The following is a 17,533-nucleotide window of genomic DNA, read 5'->3' as shown; positions in this document are numbered from 1 at the left end:
TTGGGTTTAATTCCCTCCAGAAGCGTCTCACACGATTGTGTTCCCGAACACCAGCATCCGTTTACTGTGTTTCGTCTGACACTCTGAGACACACTCATTTATGATGGAGGGAAAAGGGACCACAGTTTCTTCCCAGATTGCAATAATTATATAATTATATATTTTGCACAAATTTCCCATGAAGTGATGTTTTGTTCTCTTGAATACGCGGGATGGAAACGCTGCTTTATTCTCAAATGTTTTATGCAATATTGCAGTTGTGCGCATCCGTTGAACTCACACCTTTGGATGGAAACACAGCTGTTGTTTGTTTGTTGACTGAAGTCTGTTTTCTCTCTTGTGTTTTTAGAGTACTATCCCAACTGTGAGGTGATGTTTATGGGCATGGCCAACATCCACTCCATCAGAAACAGCTTTCAGTCACTTCGAGCGGTTTGCAGTCAGATCCCAGATCCCGGCAAGTAAGTGCTGCATCGCTGACATTAATATACACCCCTGTTCAAAAGCTTGAGGTTGGTAAGATTTTTTTAATGTTTTTGACAGAAGTTTCTTCTGCTCACCAAGGTGGCATTTATATGATCGAAAAAAAACTGTAAAAATATGATATATTATTACAATTTAGAATAACTGTTTTCTATGTGAATATATAGTAAAGTGTAATTTATATCCTGTGATCAAAGCTGAATTTTCAGCATCATTACTCCAGTCTTCAGTGTCACATGATCCTTCAGAAATCATTCTAATATGAGGATTTGCTGATTTTGATCAATTTAATGCAAATAGTCTTAATTTAAAAACAATTACTGACCCAAAACTTTTGTTTGTATATTAAATTTAAATAATATATATTCTATTTATATATTTATATTTAAATATATGTAGAAAAAAACATTAGCTGAGAAAATAAAAATAAAAGCCTCTAAATGAAGATAATTCAAAGACATTGTGTTATCGTGGCTGACAAGTAAAGCATCGAATGCACAGCAGTTTACATTAACACTTTGCTTAAGGCCTTTTTGTACAATGCATTATAAAGGTATTCATGATGTACATTATAACAATTATTCATGATAAAGTTATGCATTAAAGTTCAAATGCATCGAGTTCAATTAATGCATGATTGAAAATCTGGAATCTGAGGATGCAAAATAAATCGAAACATTGAGAAAATCATCTTTAAAGTTGTTCATTTATGTTCATGATTGTGCTGCATTCACTCACACAAATAAATGTTTTATATATTTACGGTAGGAAATTTGCTAAATATTCTTGTGGGACATGATCTTTACTTAATATCGTAACGATTTTTGGTATAAAAGAAAAATTTATAATTTTGACCCATACAATGTATTGTTGGCTATTGCCACAAATATACCCGTGCGACATGTGACTGGTTTTGTGGTCCAGGGTCACATACACATTTTTCTTCAACGTCGTGCAGCCGTAGTTTCTGCTTGTGTAACCCGAGTCTCCGGTTCGCTCTGTCCAGCTGGCTCTCGGCTCTGGAAAGCACCCGTTGGCTCCAGCATCTGTCCGTCATGCTGAAAGCTGCTACTCTGGTGTGCTCTGCGGTGGAGCGTGAGGGACGTCCGGTGCTCGTCCACTGTTCAGACGGATGGGATCGGACGCCGCAGATCGTGGCCCTCTCAAAGATCCTTCTGGATCCCTTCTACAGAACCATAGAGGTACATGTGAAGAAGTGCTGCTCCTGTCCTGTAAAACAGGGGGTTTGGGACTGCAAGGGAAAAGTCTAGAGGAAAACTGTAAAAAATAATAATAATAATAAGATTAAAATAAATAAATTTGATTAAAATGTCACCTGTAACCTTTATTTATATAGCGCTTTTTACAATACAGATGTTTCAAAGCATCTTTACAGAGATAACAGGAAAAATAATGCAACAAAGTTGAGTGTCAAAGTCCAGCTTAACCCATTTGTGTCCACATTTTTCTGAATGGTTTCATGCATAGTCGTGTTAATATAGTGTCCTATGTGAATTTGTGCATTTATTTTCCCCAGGTTTTAGTTTTTTTCTTTCTTAAAATCCCTTATTTGGTTGTTTGCTTGCATTTCTTTGAGACATAAAACATGGATAACATCTAGAAAATGACTTATAATGGAAAATTACGACTATATACTCTACGGCAACTATAGTTTCCGATGGGCTTATTAAGTGAGTTCAGTGATGGTTCATTTTTGTTGAAAAAAAGTAGTTAATTTATCTATATAGTTGCTAAATAAATGTGAATAAGGTAATCTATTAAATTAGATAAAAAATAAACATTTTGATTAATATAAATAAATAAATTGTATTACATTTATAAATAAATAAATGCATTTACAGTGCATTAATATAGTAAGTAGGGAAAAAAAAGGTGTATAATCAGTTCATTTTGTTCTCATCTGATAGTGTCAGTGCAGTTAAAGTCGATCATATAACATTTGCTTCATCTTCTAGATCTCCAGTCATCTTTGGGATTGTGTCCGCAGGGTTTTCAGGTGCTGGTGGAGACCGAGTGGTTGGATTACGGCCACAAGTTTGCGGACCGCTGTGGTCATCAGGAGAACAGTGATGACGTGAGTGAACAGTGTCCGGTGTTCCTGCAGTGGCTGGACTGTGTTCATCAGCTCCTGAAGCAGTTCCCCTGCCTGTTCGAGTTCAACGAGGCCTTTCTGGTACCAAACCTTTGCTTTATCTATAGTAGGGCTGGGCATTGACTCAAATGTCATGTGTAAATACTGTATACAGGGTTCCCACGGGTCCTTGAAATCCTTGAAAGTTTGTGAATCTGAAAAAAAGAAAGTGCTTGAATTTATTTTGTGCAATAAGTTTTCTGGGAAAAATTCCATATTATTCCCTGCGGTCGGATGAAAGTGTTATTTCGCCAACCCTCCGTGGCCTATGCGCACTAGCTTGCTTGATTTACGTTAGTTACGCGCATTTATGTGTTACGTTAAGTGTTTCCCGCGTGAGGTACTTGGTGTTGTACGTTGCCATGATGTTCACGCGCGCACAAAACTACTATGATGGTCCCTCAACGTTTGTTGTTGAACACAACAAATGTGTCCCACATTAAGTCCTTGAATTTGAGGGGATTGGACCTGGAAAGTCCAGTTCTTGAATTTGAAGTTAACCAAGGTGTGGGAACCCTGTGTATATTTGGTCAACAACTGAAAAATAGCATAAGTAATTAGCCAATCAACACATCAGTTGCCTGTTTTAAATGGCAAACCATACCTTAAGAAAGACCAAAACGTTGGTGTAATTAAAAAAATAAGCCTCAGAATTTGAGCTAAACTTATATTTTTAGTTAAAGTCCCCTTGTATTCAATAATTGTATCCCTTAAAACTCATCTTTGATCACCAAAATGACATATTTAAATGTTTTTTTCCTTGAAAAAAATTGTTCATGCTTGACTGTAACTCGACACCCTTGCCTCATTTAGCATACGTGGTTCTATGAATATGCAAATGAGCCCCGCCTCCACTCACTCACTCAGCTCAGAGATCCACTGGTTGACGATCACACGTTGATCTGATTGGTTACAAGGTAGTTTGTGACGTCAGAAACACCAGCGATTTCAAAGCGTGTGTTTGAGACTGTCTTTGGTTCACTGCAGTTTTAAGGAGAAAATACTCAGCAATGGTGTCGACTTATGAAGTTACACATGGTTTGTCTTAAAGCATATTAAAAACACCACATAGACACATAAACAACATTAAAAACTTTTTTGAACATGCAGCCAGACTACATGGTTCCCATCATAATCAATGAAGCGGTCTGTAGATTCTGAAGCCTGATTGGCTGGATCATGCAGGAAGGATAAATGATCAGTTTATATTATCTGTAGGTCACATCCAGATGTTGTTCTGATTCGCTCTGTTGTTGTTCTAGGTGAAGCTGGTTCAGCACACGTACTCCTGTCTGTACGGCACATTCCTGTGCAATAATGCAAAAGAGCGAGAGGCTCGTAACGTCTACAAACGCACATGCTCCGTCTGGTCTCTCCTTCGCACCGGAAACAAGAACTTCCAGAACTTCCTCTACATCCCCTGCCATGATATGGTCAGCACACCTACACACACACACACACACACACACACATAAAGTCATGTCACCTTAATTTTTACAGCGCTTTATAAAGAACAGATTGTTTCAGTAATAAACAGGAAAATAACAGAATCAATTATGCAAACGTCATCAAATAAAGTAGCTAGTGTCATTATTCAGCTCAAGTGAGCTCAGTGTTGATTCAGTTCAATAACTGTGCAAGTTCATTAATTATAAAACGAGGTCTATAATCAGCTTTAAGCAGTCAATGCTGCAAATATTTTGAATTATGATACTAAGGCCCTGTGTCCACACAAAGCATTTTTTCACGCGGCTGGCGGATTTTTCCAATTGTTTTCAATGGGAGCGCCACGTCTTTAAGAGTTGAAGAATGTTCAACTTTGGGTAAAACGCAGCACTCATCACTGTCACTTTTTACCCAGCCGTCCAATCACAGTGGAGGAGGGGCGGGACTAATTCTTACAGACTGCACCTTTAAGCAAAACATGGTCAGGTCAAAGTGTCTGATTCATTTTTGGTCCCAAATTTGTATACGCTCCCATTGAAAATAATTGGAAAAATCCGCCAGCCGCGTGAAAAAATGCATGGGGTGGTGGTGGCGCAATGGATAAGACACATGCCTTTGGTGTGAGAGACCCGGGTTCGAATCCACTGTGAGACACCAATGTGTCCCTGAGCAAGACACTTAACCCCTAGTTGCTCCAGAGGCGTGCGACCTCTGACATATATAGCAATTGTAAGTCGCTTTGGATAAAAGCGTCAGCTAAATGAATAAATGTAAATGTATACATTTTACTGGTAGACACTGTATGAAGAATTTTTTGGGTATAATATGTCACAGTTTACTTTATTTTGCTCTCCTCACTTACATAAATGAACTATAGTGTCCTGCACACACTAGTAAAAAAAAAATATATATTTTATATCTGGTGTCTGAATAATTTTTGGTTTGACTGTATAGAGCTAAACAATTTATATTTACTTTATACATTTCTATAACTTTGTACGATTTTGTTAATTTCTGTGCCTTTTCCAAACCTGGAAATTTGCAGATATTTTAAGAGAACCGTTTAAAAGACATAGAAATTTCCAATTTATTTTTGTAATGGCCAATAAATGTCTTGGATTTAACGCCACGGTCACTGTGAAGACGTTGGTGTGTGTGTGTGTGTGTGTGACGTCTGTGATTGCCTCTGTTGCAGGTTTTGCAGCCCGTATGTCACACACGGGCTCTTCAGTTGTGGACGGCCGTTTATCTGCCGACATCATCGCCGTGCACCGCGGCCGAAGACGCCATGGAGATCTACCTGAGCCCGTCGGCACAAGGAGAGGAGTTCACCTCGCGCTCGCTCGACAGGTGACCGAGTTAACTGCAGATTACACTGCTTCACAATTACACTTGTCCGCATATTGCTTCGAGAAATCTGTATTTACAAGTTCCAAACAACTTTCCCGAAAGTAATATTGTGATGCAAAAGTTTCAGGTTTTTAATTACAATTAGAGATTGCAGGACTGTCAAGTATCAGTATTTTATTTTTAAAAAGCATTAAATGTTGTATTCTTTACAAAGCATTAAGTTTGTTTTTATGCAAAATATTAGGTGTCATTATTTTTATTAAACAAAAGGCAAAGTATTGTTATAAAGCTTTATTATTATATATTAAAGTGAACAAAAAAAAAATTTTGAATAAAATATTGTTTGCTTTACTTGCCTTGGTGATATTTTGAGTGTTTGTTTTTTACAAAATCATTTTAAGTGTCAGTATTTTTGTTAAACAAAAAACCTAAACAAAAGTATTTATTATAAAGCATTAAATAATTTGATAAAACATTACATGTTTATTTTGCTAAAATATTTAGTTTGCTTTACTTGCCCTTGTGACAAAATATTTATGAGCCATTATTTTTATTAAACAAAAAGCAATGTTATAAAGCTTTATTATTATATATTATTAATGTACATTTTATAATTTATTTTTTATAAAGCAATGTTTGCTTTACTTGCCCTGACACATTTTCAGTGTTTTTTTTTAACAAAAAATATTTGTAAGTGTCTGTATGTTTGAACAAAAAACTAATAATTTTTAATGAGACATTTTTTTTTTTTTACGAAAAATGTCACTAAGAGCCAGTATTTTTGTTAAACAAAAAGCAAAGTATTTTATGAAGCATTAAATATTTGTATCAAATATTATTGTTTTATTTTTATAATACATTTAGTTTGCTTTACTTGCCTTTTTTCTAGCAAAATATTTTCAAGTGTCAGCATTTTTAAGTCTTAAAAATAACACCTATTTTCCTTTTAAAATAATTATTGTTAATATAAAACTTGTTTGTTTATTGTATATTATGAAATATAAACCTTATTTATAAAAACCTTAGTTTTTATAAACATTTATCAATGAGTTGCTATACTGAGATGCTTTGAGTTGTGTGTTCAGATTCTGCCCTCTTGTGGAAAACTGAAGCATATTGACATTGTGTGTTTTTCCATTCACTCAGGCTCCCCAAAACACGGTCGATGGACAACTTGGTGTCTGCTTGTGAGAACGGCGTGACGCTCACTCGCACCTCAAGTGACCCTAACCTGAACAAGCACTGCCAGGAGGGACGGCCAGCGCTGGAGTCCAATCAGCCGTTGGCGATCCAGGACACGTCGATCACTGGATTGGTCAGCGATGAGCAGGAGCTGGAGACGTGTGAGGAATTAGGTTCTTCGATATCTTGTGAGCAACATGAGGATGATGTAAGGGTGGAACCTTGTTTGACAACCCAGCCACTGCCGTCTTTGCCCCACCCCTTAGCATTAGATCAGGCCCCACCTCTTCCTGTTTTAAATCAAGCCCCGCCTCCAATCCCAATCAGTCCCCTCCCACCTTTACCGCAGGAAGAGGAAGTCAGGACTGCAGAAATCACTTCCACACCTTCAAATTCACCTTCTCTTTGTAATGGCTTTGCACACGTAGAAAACACTAGCAGCTCTTTGAACTCCGAGCTCGAACACTGTTCTCCAATGGAGGCGTCCGTGGAGACGCTAACGGAGCAAAGCGCCATCGCTCCAGCTAGGATTGAATCGCACATCCCTGTTGATGTAAAAAAGACTGAGGCGTTAAGAAATGGAGAACTTGTTTCTGTGAGAGAACGGCCACCCCCCGCCGACTACGCCAAAGCTGCGCGGCGCCTTATTTCCCAAAGCCAGTTGACTGATCTTTCCCTACTAGGCTCCCAATGGGACAGCGTCCAGGGCCTTGTCCAGTCGGCCTGCGGTGGCGCCATTCAACACGGGAGCTATCATGGCCGTCGATTGGCAAACAAGCTTCTTCGCACCCATGGTGGAAGTGCAAACGGTGGGCCGTGTTGTCGTCGTGACCCTTTGCGCACTCCTGGAAGTCCAATCCAGTCGGGTTGGTTTTCCGCCGTGAAGAACTCAAGCTACGCCGCGCTTTGTTCCTCAGCCGCCTCTTCGTTAGCAATGGGACCGTCCTTCCGGCAGCTTCTACCCTCCCATTCTTCACCCTCCTCAGGCGGATCTCTGGCTCCATCTCAGACGCCCGCGTACCTGGACGATGACGGTTTGCCGGTGGCGGTGGACGCGGTGCAGCAGCGGCTGCGACAGATCGAATCCAATTACAAACAGGAGGTGGAGGTGTTGAGGCGGCAGGTTCGACAGCTCCAGCTCAAACTAGAGAGCAAACAGTTCTGCACGCCGCCCTCCGAACCGGATGTCGACTACGAGGATGATATCGTAAGTCTATGTTCCTATATATGCACGTTTCCTATCAGACCGGTGTTTGGACATGCAAACTGATTTCAATGAAAGTGAATTTATCATGTGGGTCCAGAAAACTCTTCAGTTTTATCAATTTAAGGGTATTAAAGGGGTGGTATAATGCCATTTTCACAAGATGTAAAATAAGTCTCTGATGTCCCGTGTGTATGTGAAGTTTTAGCTCAAAATACCCCACAGATATTGTTATATAGCATGTTAAAGTTGTCACTTTTTGAGGGTGAGCAAAAATACAGTTTTGTGTCTGTTCCTTTAAATGCAAATGAGCTGCTGCTCCCGGCACAGGGGGCGGTGCTTCAAGAGCTCGTGCATTGAGTGTTGTAACTTTGCAGATGTTGTTTATGCTCAAACAGCAACATTACACACTAACTAAAGTTAGAAAAGTGAAATCATAATCAACCACCCCTTTAAAGTCTTAAATATCTTAAATGGTATAACAGAAATCTTAAATATCATTTTAAGAGGTCTTAAATTTGGGAATGTAAAAACAGAAACAGCCTACTAATTGTTATATGATTTAATTGTGTTTCGGAGTAAAAATAATATAAAAATTGTATATTTAAAATAATAATTAAAAAACCTGCTACCAGCTCTCTGAACTCCTAGCTCGACCACTTGAATCACACAGAGTGGATTGTGGACACAATATCGCCTGTTTTTGCTCTGTTTTGCCAACAAAAATAGTTTCAACCAAAGCCACAGCAGAACTGTTGTGCATCTCTGAGCAACACAAGGCAATAATTCACTGAATGAATCTGTTGAATGAATGGTTTAATGAATCGACCATTAACATTGACTTGCCGCCACCTACTGGTAGTTTTAGTTTTATATGTTGGATTTTTTGGGCTTTATTGGCTGATAAATCCCCCCCAAACAAATTTTTTTGAGAGTGATTACAAAAACAAGTGTCTCACCATTAAAAGCCATGCCCCAAGCACACAATTATAATGATGTCCTATATAATTTTATACAGCCTGTTTGACAGACTTGTTGGACTTAACTGTGTTTTCCTTTTTTGAAGTGATTTCGATTTATCGGCCAATATATCGGTTAGCGGCTTTCAAATATAAAGAGTTATCGGCTTAATTTTTCATATCGGTGCAACCCAAACATTTATGCATTTGTAACTGCAGGTTTAATGTATTTGTCATGTTTTAGAAAAGTCTCTTCTGGTCACCAAGGCTGCGTTTATTTAATAAATACAGTAAAATATTGTGAAATATTACAGTGCAGTGTTTGATTGACGGGTGTGTATCTGTTCCTTTAGGATGCATTCGTGTTTTCACTGCAAATGCGATGCTCACATGCATCTTAATACCAGGTGTAAACGGGGTCTGCATTGAGTGTCTTCTGTCTCTCGCCCCTCCAGACGTGCCTGCGGGAGTCAGACGGCAGTGATGAGGAAGACTCTCTGTCCAATCACAGCGAGGATCGCTTCAGTGAGGGCAGCTGGGACCGCGTCGAGAGGAAGGACACCGAGGTGAGGGATCCACACTCTTTCCTAACGCCTGTTTCACACGTGCTCCGTTTGCAGTGCGGATTCGTTCCTGCACCCGTGTTAACCGGTTACAGCGTTCACACTGCGCACGGATACGGTCCGTCAATGCGTTCCTGGACCGGTGTGTATACAGCAGTGCAGCTCATTTCCTCACGGAGACATTTCTGCTGTGCTGCATGTGCTAAATTAAAGGGATGGTTCACCCAAAAATGAAAATTAGCCTATGATTTACTCACTTTATAATGGGAGTGAATGGGCACCATTTTTTTGTGTCCATTCAAGTGCATCTATCCATCATAAAAGTGCATCTATCCATCATAAAAGTGCATCTATCCATCATAAAAGTGCATCTATTCATGATAAAAGTGCATCTATTCATAATAAAAGTGCATCTATTCATGATTAAAGTGCATCTATCCATCATAAAAGTGCATCTATTCATGATTAAAGTGCATCTGTCCATCATAAAAGTGCATCTGTCCATCATAAAAGTGCATCTATCCATGATTAAAGTGCATCTATTCATGTTAAAAGTGCATCTATTTATGATAAAAGTGCATCTATTCATGTTAAAAGTGCATCTATTTATGATAAAAGTGCATCTATCCATCATAAAAGTGCATCTATCCATCATAAAAGTGCATCTATTCATGATAAAAGTGCATCTATCCATCATAAAAGTGCATCTATCCATCATAAAAGTGCATCTATTTATGTTAAAAGTGCATCTATTTATGATAAAAGTGCATCTATCCATCATAAAAATGCATCTATCCATCATAAAAGTGCATCTATCCATCATAAAAGTGCATCTATTTATGATAAAAGTGCATCTATCCATCATAAAAATGCATCTATCCATCATAAAAATGCATCTATCCATCATAAAAGTGTCCCAAAGAAATATCCATATTTAAAACTGTATCGACTAAAATAACTAGCTTCCGCCAGGACATTTTTTTTATATAACTCAGATTGTATTCGTCTGAAAGAAGATAGTCATACACCTAGGATGGCTTCAGCGTGAGTAAATCATGGGGTTCATTTTCATTTTTGGGTGAGCTATTCCTTTAAAGTGACAGCACATGGTCCGTGGTCAAAATAAACACAGTTTGACATTATAATGTAGTTATCTCACCATAAATGCGTTTAATTAAATTATACTACTATTTTTCACAGTCATGTTTTTATTTTAAGCCTGTGGTAAAGCAAAGACAGGCCAAACACTTGCCATGAGTAGCACAAATAACTGATGAATTAAACACTAAATTGAGTGTTTAAACGTGAATAAGTCTGTGAAAGACTTTATAACTGTACAAAAAGAGAATTGCAATTCTGACAAAAAACTTTAGTAACAACTTTTGGATTTGAAATAAAAATAGTGAATAAATGTTGTGTTTGTGGTAAACAGCGGATCAGTTGCGCACTGCAAACAGAGTGTGTGTGAAACAGGCGTAATGCCCCTCAGTTGTTCTCAGTGCACCACACACACACTGCAAACGGAGTGTGTGTGAAACAGGCGTAATGCCCCTCAGTTGTTCTCAGTGCACCACACACACACTGCAAACGGAGTGTGTGTGAAACAGGCGTAATGCCCCTCAGTTGTTCTCAGTGCACCACACACACACACTGCAAACGGACTGTGTGTAAAACAGGCGTAATGCCCCTCAGTTGTTCTCAGTGCACCACACACACACACTGCAAACGGAGTGTGTGTGAAACAGGCGTAATTCCCCTCAGTTGTTCTCAGTGCACCACACACACACACTGCAAACGGAGTGTGTGTGAAACGGGCGTAATGCCCCTCAGTTGTTCTCAGTGCACCACACACACACACTGCAAACGGAGTGTGTGTAAAACAGGCGTAATGCCCCTCAGTTGTTCTCAGTGCACCACACACACACTGCAAACGGAGTGTGTGTGAAACAGGCGTAATGCCCCTCAGTTGTTCTCAGTGCACCACACACACACACTGCAAACGGAGTGTGTGTGAAACAGGCGTAATTCCCCTCAGTTGTTCTCAGTGCACCACACACACACACTGCAAACGGAGTGTGTGTGAAACAGGCGTAATTCCCCTCAGTTGTTCTCAGTGCACCACACACACACTGCAAACGGAGTGTGTGTGAAACAGGCGTAATTCCCCTCAGTTGTTCTCAGTGCACCACACACACACACTGCAAACGGAGTGTGTGTAAAACAGGCGTAATTCCCCTCAGTTGTTCTCAGTGCACCACACACACACTGCAAACGGAGTGTGTGTGAAACAGGCGTAATTCCCCTCAGTTGTTCTCAGTGCACCACACACACACACTGCAAACGGAGTGTGTGTGAAACAGGTGTAATTCCCCTCAGTTGTTCTCAGTGCACCACACACACACACTGCAAACGGAGTGTGTGTGAAACAGGCGTAATGCCCCTCAGTTGTTCTCAGTGCACCACACACACACACTGCAAACGGAGTGTGTGTGAAACAGGTGTAATTCCCCTCAGTTGTTCTCAGTGCACCACACACACACACTGCAAACGGAGTGTGTGTGAAACAGGCGTAATTCCCCTCAGTTGTTCTCAGTGCACCACACACACACACTGCAAACGGAGTGTGTGTGAAACAGGTGTAATTCCCCTCAGTTGTTCTCAGTGCACCACACACACACACTGCAAACGGAGTGTGTGTGAAACAGGCGTAATTCCCCTCAGTTGTTCTCAGTGCACCACACACACACTGCAAACGGAGTGTGTGTGAAACAGGCGTAATGCCCCTCAGTTGTTCTCAGTGCACCACACACACACTGCAAACGGAGTGTGTGTGAAACAGGCGTAATGCCCCTCAGTTGTTCTCAGTGCACCACACACACACTGCAAACGGAGTGTGTGTGAAACAGGCGTAATGCCCCTCAGTTGTTCTCAGTGCACCACACACACACACTGCAAACAGAGTGTGTGTGAAACAGGTGTAATTCCCCTCAGTTGTTCTCAGTGCACCACACACACACACTGCAAACGGAGTGTGTGTGAAACGGGCGTAATGCCCCTCAGTTGTTCTCAGTGCACCACACACACACTGCAAACGGAGTGTGTGTGTGAAACAGGCGTAATGCCCCTCAGTTGTTCTCAGTGCACCACACACACACTGCATACGGAGTGTGTGTGAAACAGGCGTAATGCCCCTCAGTTGTTCTCAGTGCACCACACACACACACTGCAAACGGAGTGTGTGTGAAACCGGCGTAATGCCCCTCAGTTGTTCTCAGTGACACTAATATCCTGGTTCCCGTCTCTCAGGTCACCAGATGGGTCCCGGATCACATGGCTTCTCACTGTTTCAACTGTGACTGCGAGTTCTGGATGGCCAAGCGTCGGCATCACTGCAGGTGGGTCTCGTCCCCAGACCCCTCACACACCTCAGACACCTCACACACCTCACACACCTCAGACACCTCACACACCTCACACACCTCAGACACCTCACACACCTCACACACCTCACACACCACACACCCCTCACACACTGGACTGCACTGACATCATGTGTAGAGAGCAGAAATGATTGGATCAGCTGAACATGACTTGCTGATTGTGTTGATTGTAAAGGGTTGCCGAGCTGCTTTTTGTAACCTTGACCTAAATTTATTAGTCATGTTAAATATGTAGTAAATGTACTGAACTTCACATCAATTGATTTATCACATATAATTAAAATAGCTCGGTGCTTATAAGATTAAAGAGTCCTGTTTTTGATGCTTGTGCGTTGTTGTTTTTATTATATATTTGTCAGATTTGATTTTAAACTTTGATAGAATATTTGATTGGATTAATAGCATAAAATATAGAATTTATAGATTTATGTGATTGGTTGGTTAATTTTATTATTAGTACTATTTATATACTATTTAAGTATTACAAATATTAAAAATTAGGTCTTATTTTTATATACTTTAATTTGTTTAGCTTTTAGTAATTGTGTTACTTGCTTTGAAAATTTTTATAGTTTTTTTATATCTAAATATTTAAATCAATATTTCTATTTAGTTTATTTTTAGTCATTTTAGTACTTCAGCTTAGTTGAAAGTGCACGTTTATCATGTAATATTTATCATTTATTTTAGCTTTTTCAATTTTCCGAATACATTTTTGAATAGTTTAAGTTAACAAGAACAACACTATGTATAGTGCATGTAATTGATTAGTTTGTTGGTTTACTGTATTTTAATTTTATTTATATATATATATATATATATATATATATATATACACATGTAATCGGTTGGTTAATTTATAGAATATTAGTTTAGTTTTATAGCCAGTGTTAGTTTTAGTATCATTTATAGTATTATTACTATTTTGAATTAGCTTTTTTAGCTTTCGTTAAGGTTTTGCAATTTTGTTGCTTGCTTTTTTAAATATTAGTTTTGTTAAATATTTCCGTTTAGCTTTTAATTTTTGTTTTAATTTTAGTTCTTCAACTTAAAAAAATACAATTAGAAATGTTGCTACTTGGTTACTAACTGAACGAAGTTTACGTTTTTCATCTAATATTGATATTTTGTTAGTTAACAAGAACAGCACTACTTGCATGTGTGGCACATGTGATTAATTGCTTGTTTGATTGATTGAATGTGTGGTATTCTGGCAGGAACTGTGGTAACGTGTTTTGTAAAGACTGCTGCCACCTGAAGCTGCCCATCCCAGACCAGCAGCTTTACGACCCGGTTCTGGTGTGCAACACCTGCTACGACCTCCTGCTGGAGTCCCGTACGCGAGAACTACGCTCACAACAGCTCAAGAAACCCATCGCCACTGCGTCCAGCTGAGACGGCCAATCACAGCGCGCGTGTGCAGACAGATGCCCGTCATTTAGAGGAGGAGCTGCTCTCGGCCTCCTCCCCTCCCCCCACCCCGGACGCACGAGGAGGGTGATTTTGAGTCCGGATCCGCTGAGACTGATCGACTTGAGGAAGAGGATGGATGGAAAAAACGAGCGTGGTTTGTGATGGAGGGGCGTTTTGAAAGTGAACTGATTGAAAGCTTCTCTGGTTGAGGACATAAACCGAACCCATCTGCGGTTCAGATGCACAGAGAGGCGTTTCTTCATCTCAATAATCATCTTATCACACACACTCATGGCCCCCTACACATCACCAATGAAACACACACACACACACACACGTAGGACAATCACCTCTTCCCTCAAAGCCCCATACGTGTCCATCAAGAGGCTCACTATTTAAGATGAAAATCAAGCTGCTACACTATTTAAAAAAAATGAAATAATTCTACTTTTGTATCCTTATTATTTTGTGCACTATGGAGGGGATTCGAGACCAAAATGGAGAAATCTGCAGTTGTTTACTTGCTGTCGTCTGCTGATATGAAGCTTGAATGTATAATTTCGTTTCATTTGTGTTGTTTTGGAGGATTCATGGACTGCCGTTACTGAACAAGCTGCCGGTTTGCTTTGCTTCGATTGCAGTTTTGTGGTGTTAAAGGGGCAGTGCACAGAACGGACGTCTTTCTTCTTGTCCTTTTTGTTTTATTTTCAGCCACTCCCTTCAAAACGGCGCTTTTCAGCTGAACTGTGAAACGTTCTTTTCACTCTCATTTTATGTGAGACACACACACACACACACAACTAAACTTTAAATGCCAAACTCAAGTTCCCAACATGTCAGTCATATATAGACTTCCATCATGTTCATCTTGGCTGGTTGAGCGTCTGTAGCAGAAAGAAAAGAAAGAAAGAAAAACAGAACAAGCTGAACATTTATGCACCGTTAATGTGTGTGTCGTCGTTGTTGTACGTTACGGTAAAACTATAGCCATGTTGCACTGCTCTATTTCCGAATCTTTAGCCAGAATACTAGTGTACTAGTTTCTTTTCTACAACTTCATCTGAATAAACCAATGACAGTACTTTTACAACATCTTGATTTGATCTCACGAGTTGGAACGGGTGGATCATTGGAAACTGAAAACGGACTTTCGGCATTCGAGGGTTTCACGGTTGCGTCTTTGTTCGCTCCTGGTCTCGTGAACATCACACAATAGAAATGCATATTCAAAATAAGTGCTATGATTTATTTCCCCCGCCCCTTTCTTTCACGCCGTCCGCGTCTTCAGGCCCGGTTCCCCCTTCATTGATCGTGTATTTTTAATAATGGTGAAGTTCTCATCAGTGCCATGTGTTTTTTGTTTTGTTTATTTCTTATGGATTCATTCACCATGTAACTTTAACATGTTCAGTGGTACAATAGCTAGATGCTTAACAGTGAGGATATGATTGGTTGAGAATCGACGTTGGGATAAAACAGGATAAAACACTGCTTTGCTTTTTCTTTTTCTTTTTGGTTTCATTTTTCATTTTCATTGTGTTTAATGAAGGACACATTTTTGAGTTAAAGCATTAAAAAGGAACCCAGAAATGTGATGTATAGTTATTTGGTCTGTAATAGTGGCTAAAATCTGTCACTTAGTGAATAATTGTTGTAAAGATATGCATTGTACAAGTTCAATCCCATGGGTTAAATAAAAAGATACGTCTTTATCAGCCGTCTGTGTCCAGCGTTAAAGTGTCACTTTATAAAGAACCGCTTTTTATTACAATGCAAATGTGAATTTCTCGGCCCATGAGCGTCTCGGAGAACGTGTATGAGTTTATTCTTGCATCCGGGAACGAGACAAGTCGACAGCATTATGAGTAAAAGTTTATTAAGAAGTATTTCCTACTAAAGCAAGGCGGTATTTGACTCCATTAAGCGTATCAATAGCAGACTGGTGGGTGTGGCCTTGGACGGCACCATGCCCCAGTGCATTATGGGTGTTGTAGTTTTTCTATCTATTTGCCAAAAAGGTAGAAACTAGCTCTTTTTTCCTGTTTTCTGTAGTTAGGAAGGACTGATATCAGAAACGTTTTCGCATTTCTACTGTATAGGCAGCCGAGTTTTATTGAAATCTCATTTTGCCAGCGGTGAGGTAAGGTTATTCATCCTCTTTCCATTATGAATTTGTTCAAAATCATGCTGTGTATGGAGCTTGAATCCTAAAATAAGCTATTAGCATTTTTCTCTTAAATGCAGCCATTTATTATTTTTAACATTTACATTTAAAACAAAGAAAATCCTGTCATCAAGGCCTGTACCGGTTCTGAACTTTTACAGCATTTATTAGTCCGTGTTAAAGGAACACTCCACCGTTTTTTGAAATAGGGCTTATTCACCTTCTTTCCTACATTTAGATAGGTGGGCAAATGCATTTTTGTCTCAGTGCATGCATTGTTTTAGTTTGACAGGGTCGGCGCTAGCTTAGCTTAGCACAATGAATGGAATCCTTTGTTGCCAGCTAGCATGTCCTGAGTAAAAGTGATTCAAAAATAATAAAAAAAACACCTAATTACTACTTGTGGCCTGCATATTCACAACGAGTACAAATAGTGATGCAGATTACCACTAGGCGATTTCCTAGGCAGATATTGACTTGGGACTATATTAGGGGGAAGCACTGCTACTTGAGCTCAGAGATATCGCGCAACACATGAAATCCCACAAAGTTTGACCCTGTCAAACTAAAACAATGCATGCACTGAGAAAAGAAATTCATTTGCCCACCTATCTAAGTGTAGGAAAGAAGGTGAATAAGCCCTATTTAAAAAAACGGTGGAGTGTTCCTTTAATGTTAGTTAATAAAAATACAGATGTTTACGGTTTGTTCACTGCATTTATAAATCATAAAGGATACAAAACTTTATTAAAAAAGGTAACGCTTTACAATGTTTCATTTGTTAACATTAAATACATGAACTCTTTCCCCACCATTGACGGATTTTGAGATGACGTACTGCATTAAATCTAATGTCTAGTGGATGCATGCTTTTTTATTTCCCAAACAGATCATTTCCAGTTCTGCGAACTTTGGTTTATACTTACTTATGTGCTTAAAAGTCTATGCAAAACATAAAAAAGGACATTATAAATCAAGCTATATAAAAAAAAAAAATAGGAAATGGGGCGTAAATCAATCAAGAACTTTTTGGGATCCTAAAGTTAAGCCAAAGGTGGTCATTTGAACATACAAAGTATAATATCAAAAGGTGATCAAATTCACCATCCTTTACTGGACTTTAATTGAGATTTTCTTTGGTTATCTGAGACAAGGCTTCATGTAAACTCCACATCAG

At 39.4% G+C, this 17,533-nt stretch overlaps 1 protein-coding gene across 4 annotated transcripts in view; it reads left to right on the top strand.

Moving 5' to 3' along the window:
• mtmr4 (myotubularin related protein 4) overlaps nucleotides 1–15,909 on the top strand; it is a 100,306-nt gene extending 84,397 nt beyond the window's left edge. For all 4 annotated transcript variants that reach the window (XM_082171212.1, XM_082171213.1, XM_082171210.1 and 1 more), the window contains 9 exons: nucleotides 350–461; nucleotides 1,490–1,685; nucleotides 2,492–2,677; nucleotides 3,898–4,068; nucleotides 5,277–5,431; nucleotides 6,578–7,820; nucleotides 9,232–9,342; nucleotides 12,646–12,734; nucleotides 13,997–15,909. In XM_082171212.1, coding sequence (XP_082027338.1) covers nucleotides 350–461; nucleotides 1,490–1,685; nucleotides 2,492–2,677; nucleotides 3,898–4,068; nucleotides 5,277–5,431; nucleotides 6,578–7,820; nucleotides 9,232–9,342; nucleotides 12,646–12,734; nucleotides 13,997–14,174 — 2,441 coding nt within the window. In that variant the 3' untranslated portion in view covers nucleotides 14,175–15,909. The remainder of the gene's footprint in view (nucleotides 1–349; nucleotides 462–1,489; nucleotides 1,686–2,491; nucleotides 2,678–3,897; nucleotides 4,069–5,276; nucleotides 5,432–6,577; nucleotides 7,821–9,231; nucleotides 9,343–12,645; nucleotides 12,735–13,996) is intronic.
• Nucleotides 15,910–17,533: the final 1,624 nt, after the last annotated feature.

The sequence above is a fragment of the Leuciscus leuciscus genome (genome assembly GCF_965113295.1).
Source record: "Leuciscus leuciscus genome assembly, chromosome: 5".
NCBI classification, from domain to species: Eukaryota; Metazoa; Chordata; class Actinopteri; order Cypriniformes; family Leuciscidae; genus Leuciscus; species Leuciscus leuciscus.
This window is presented reverse-complemented; position numbering and strand designations above follow the sequence as displayed.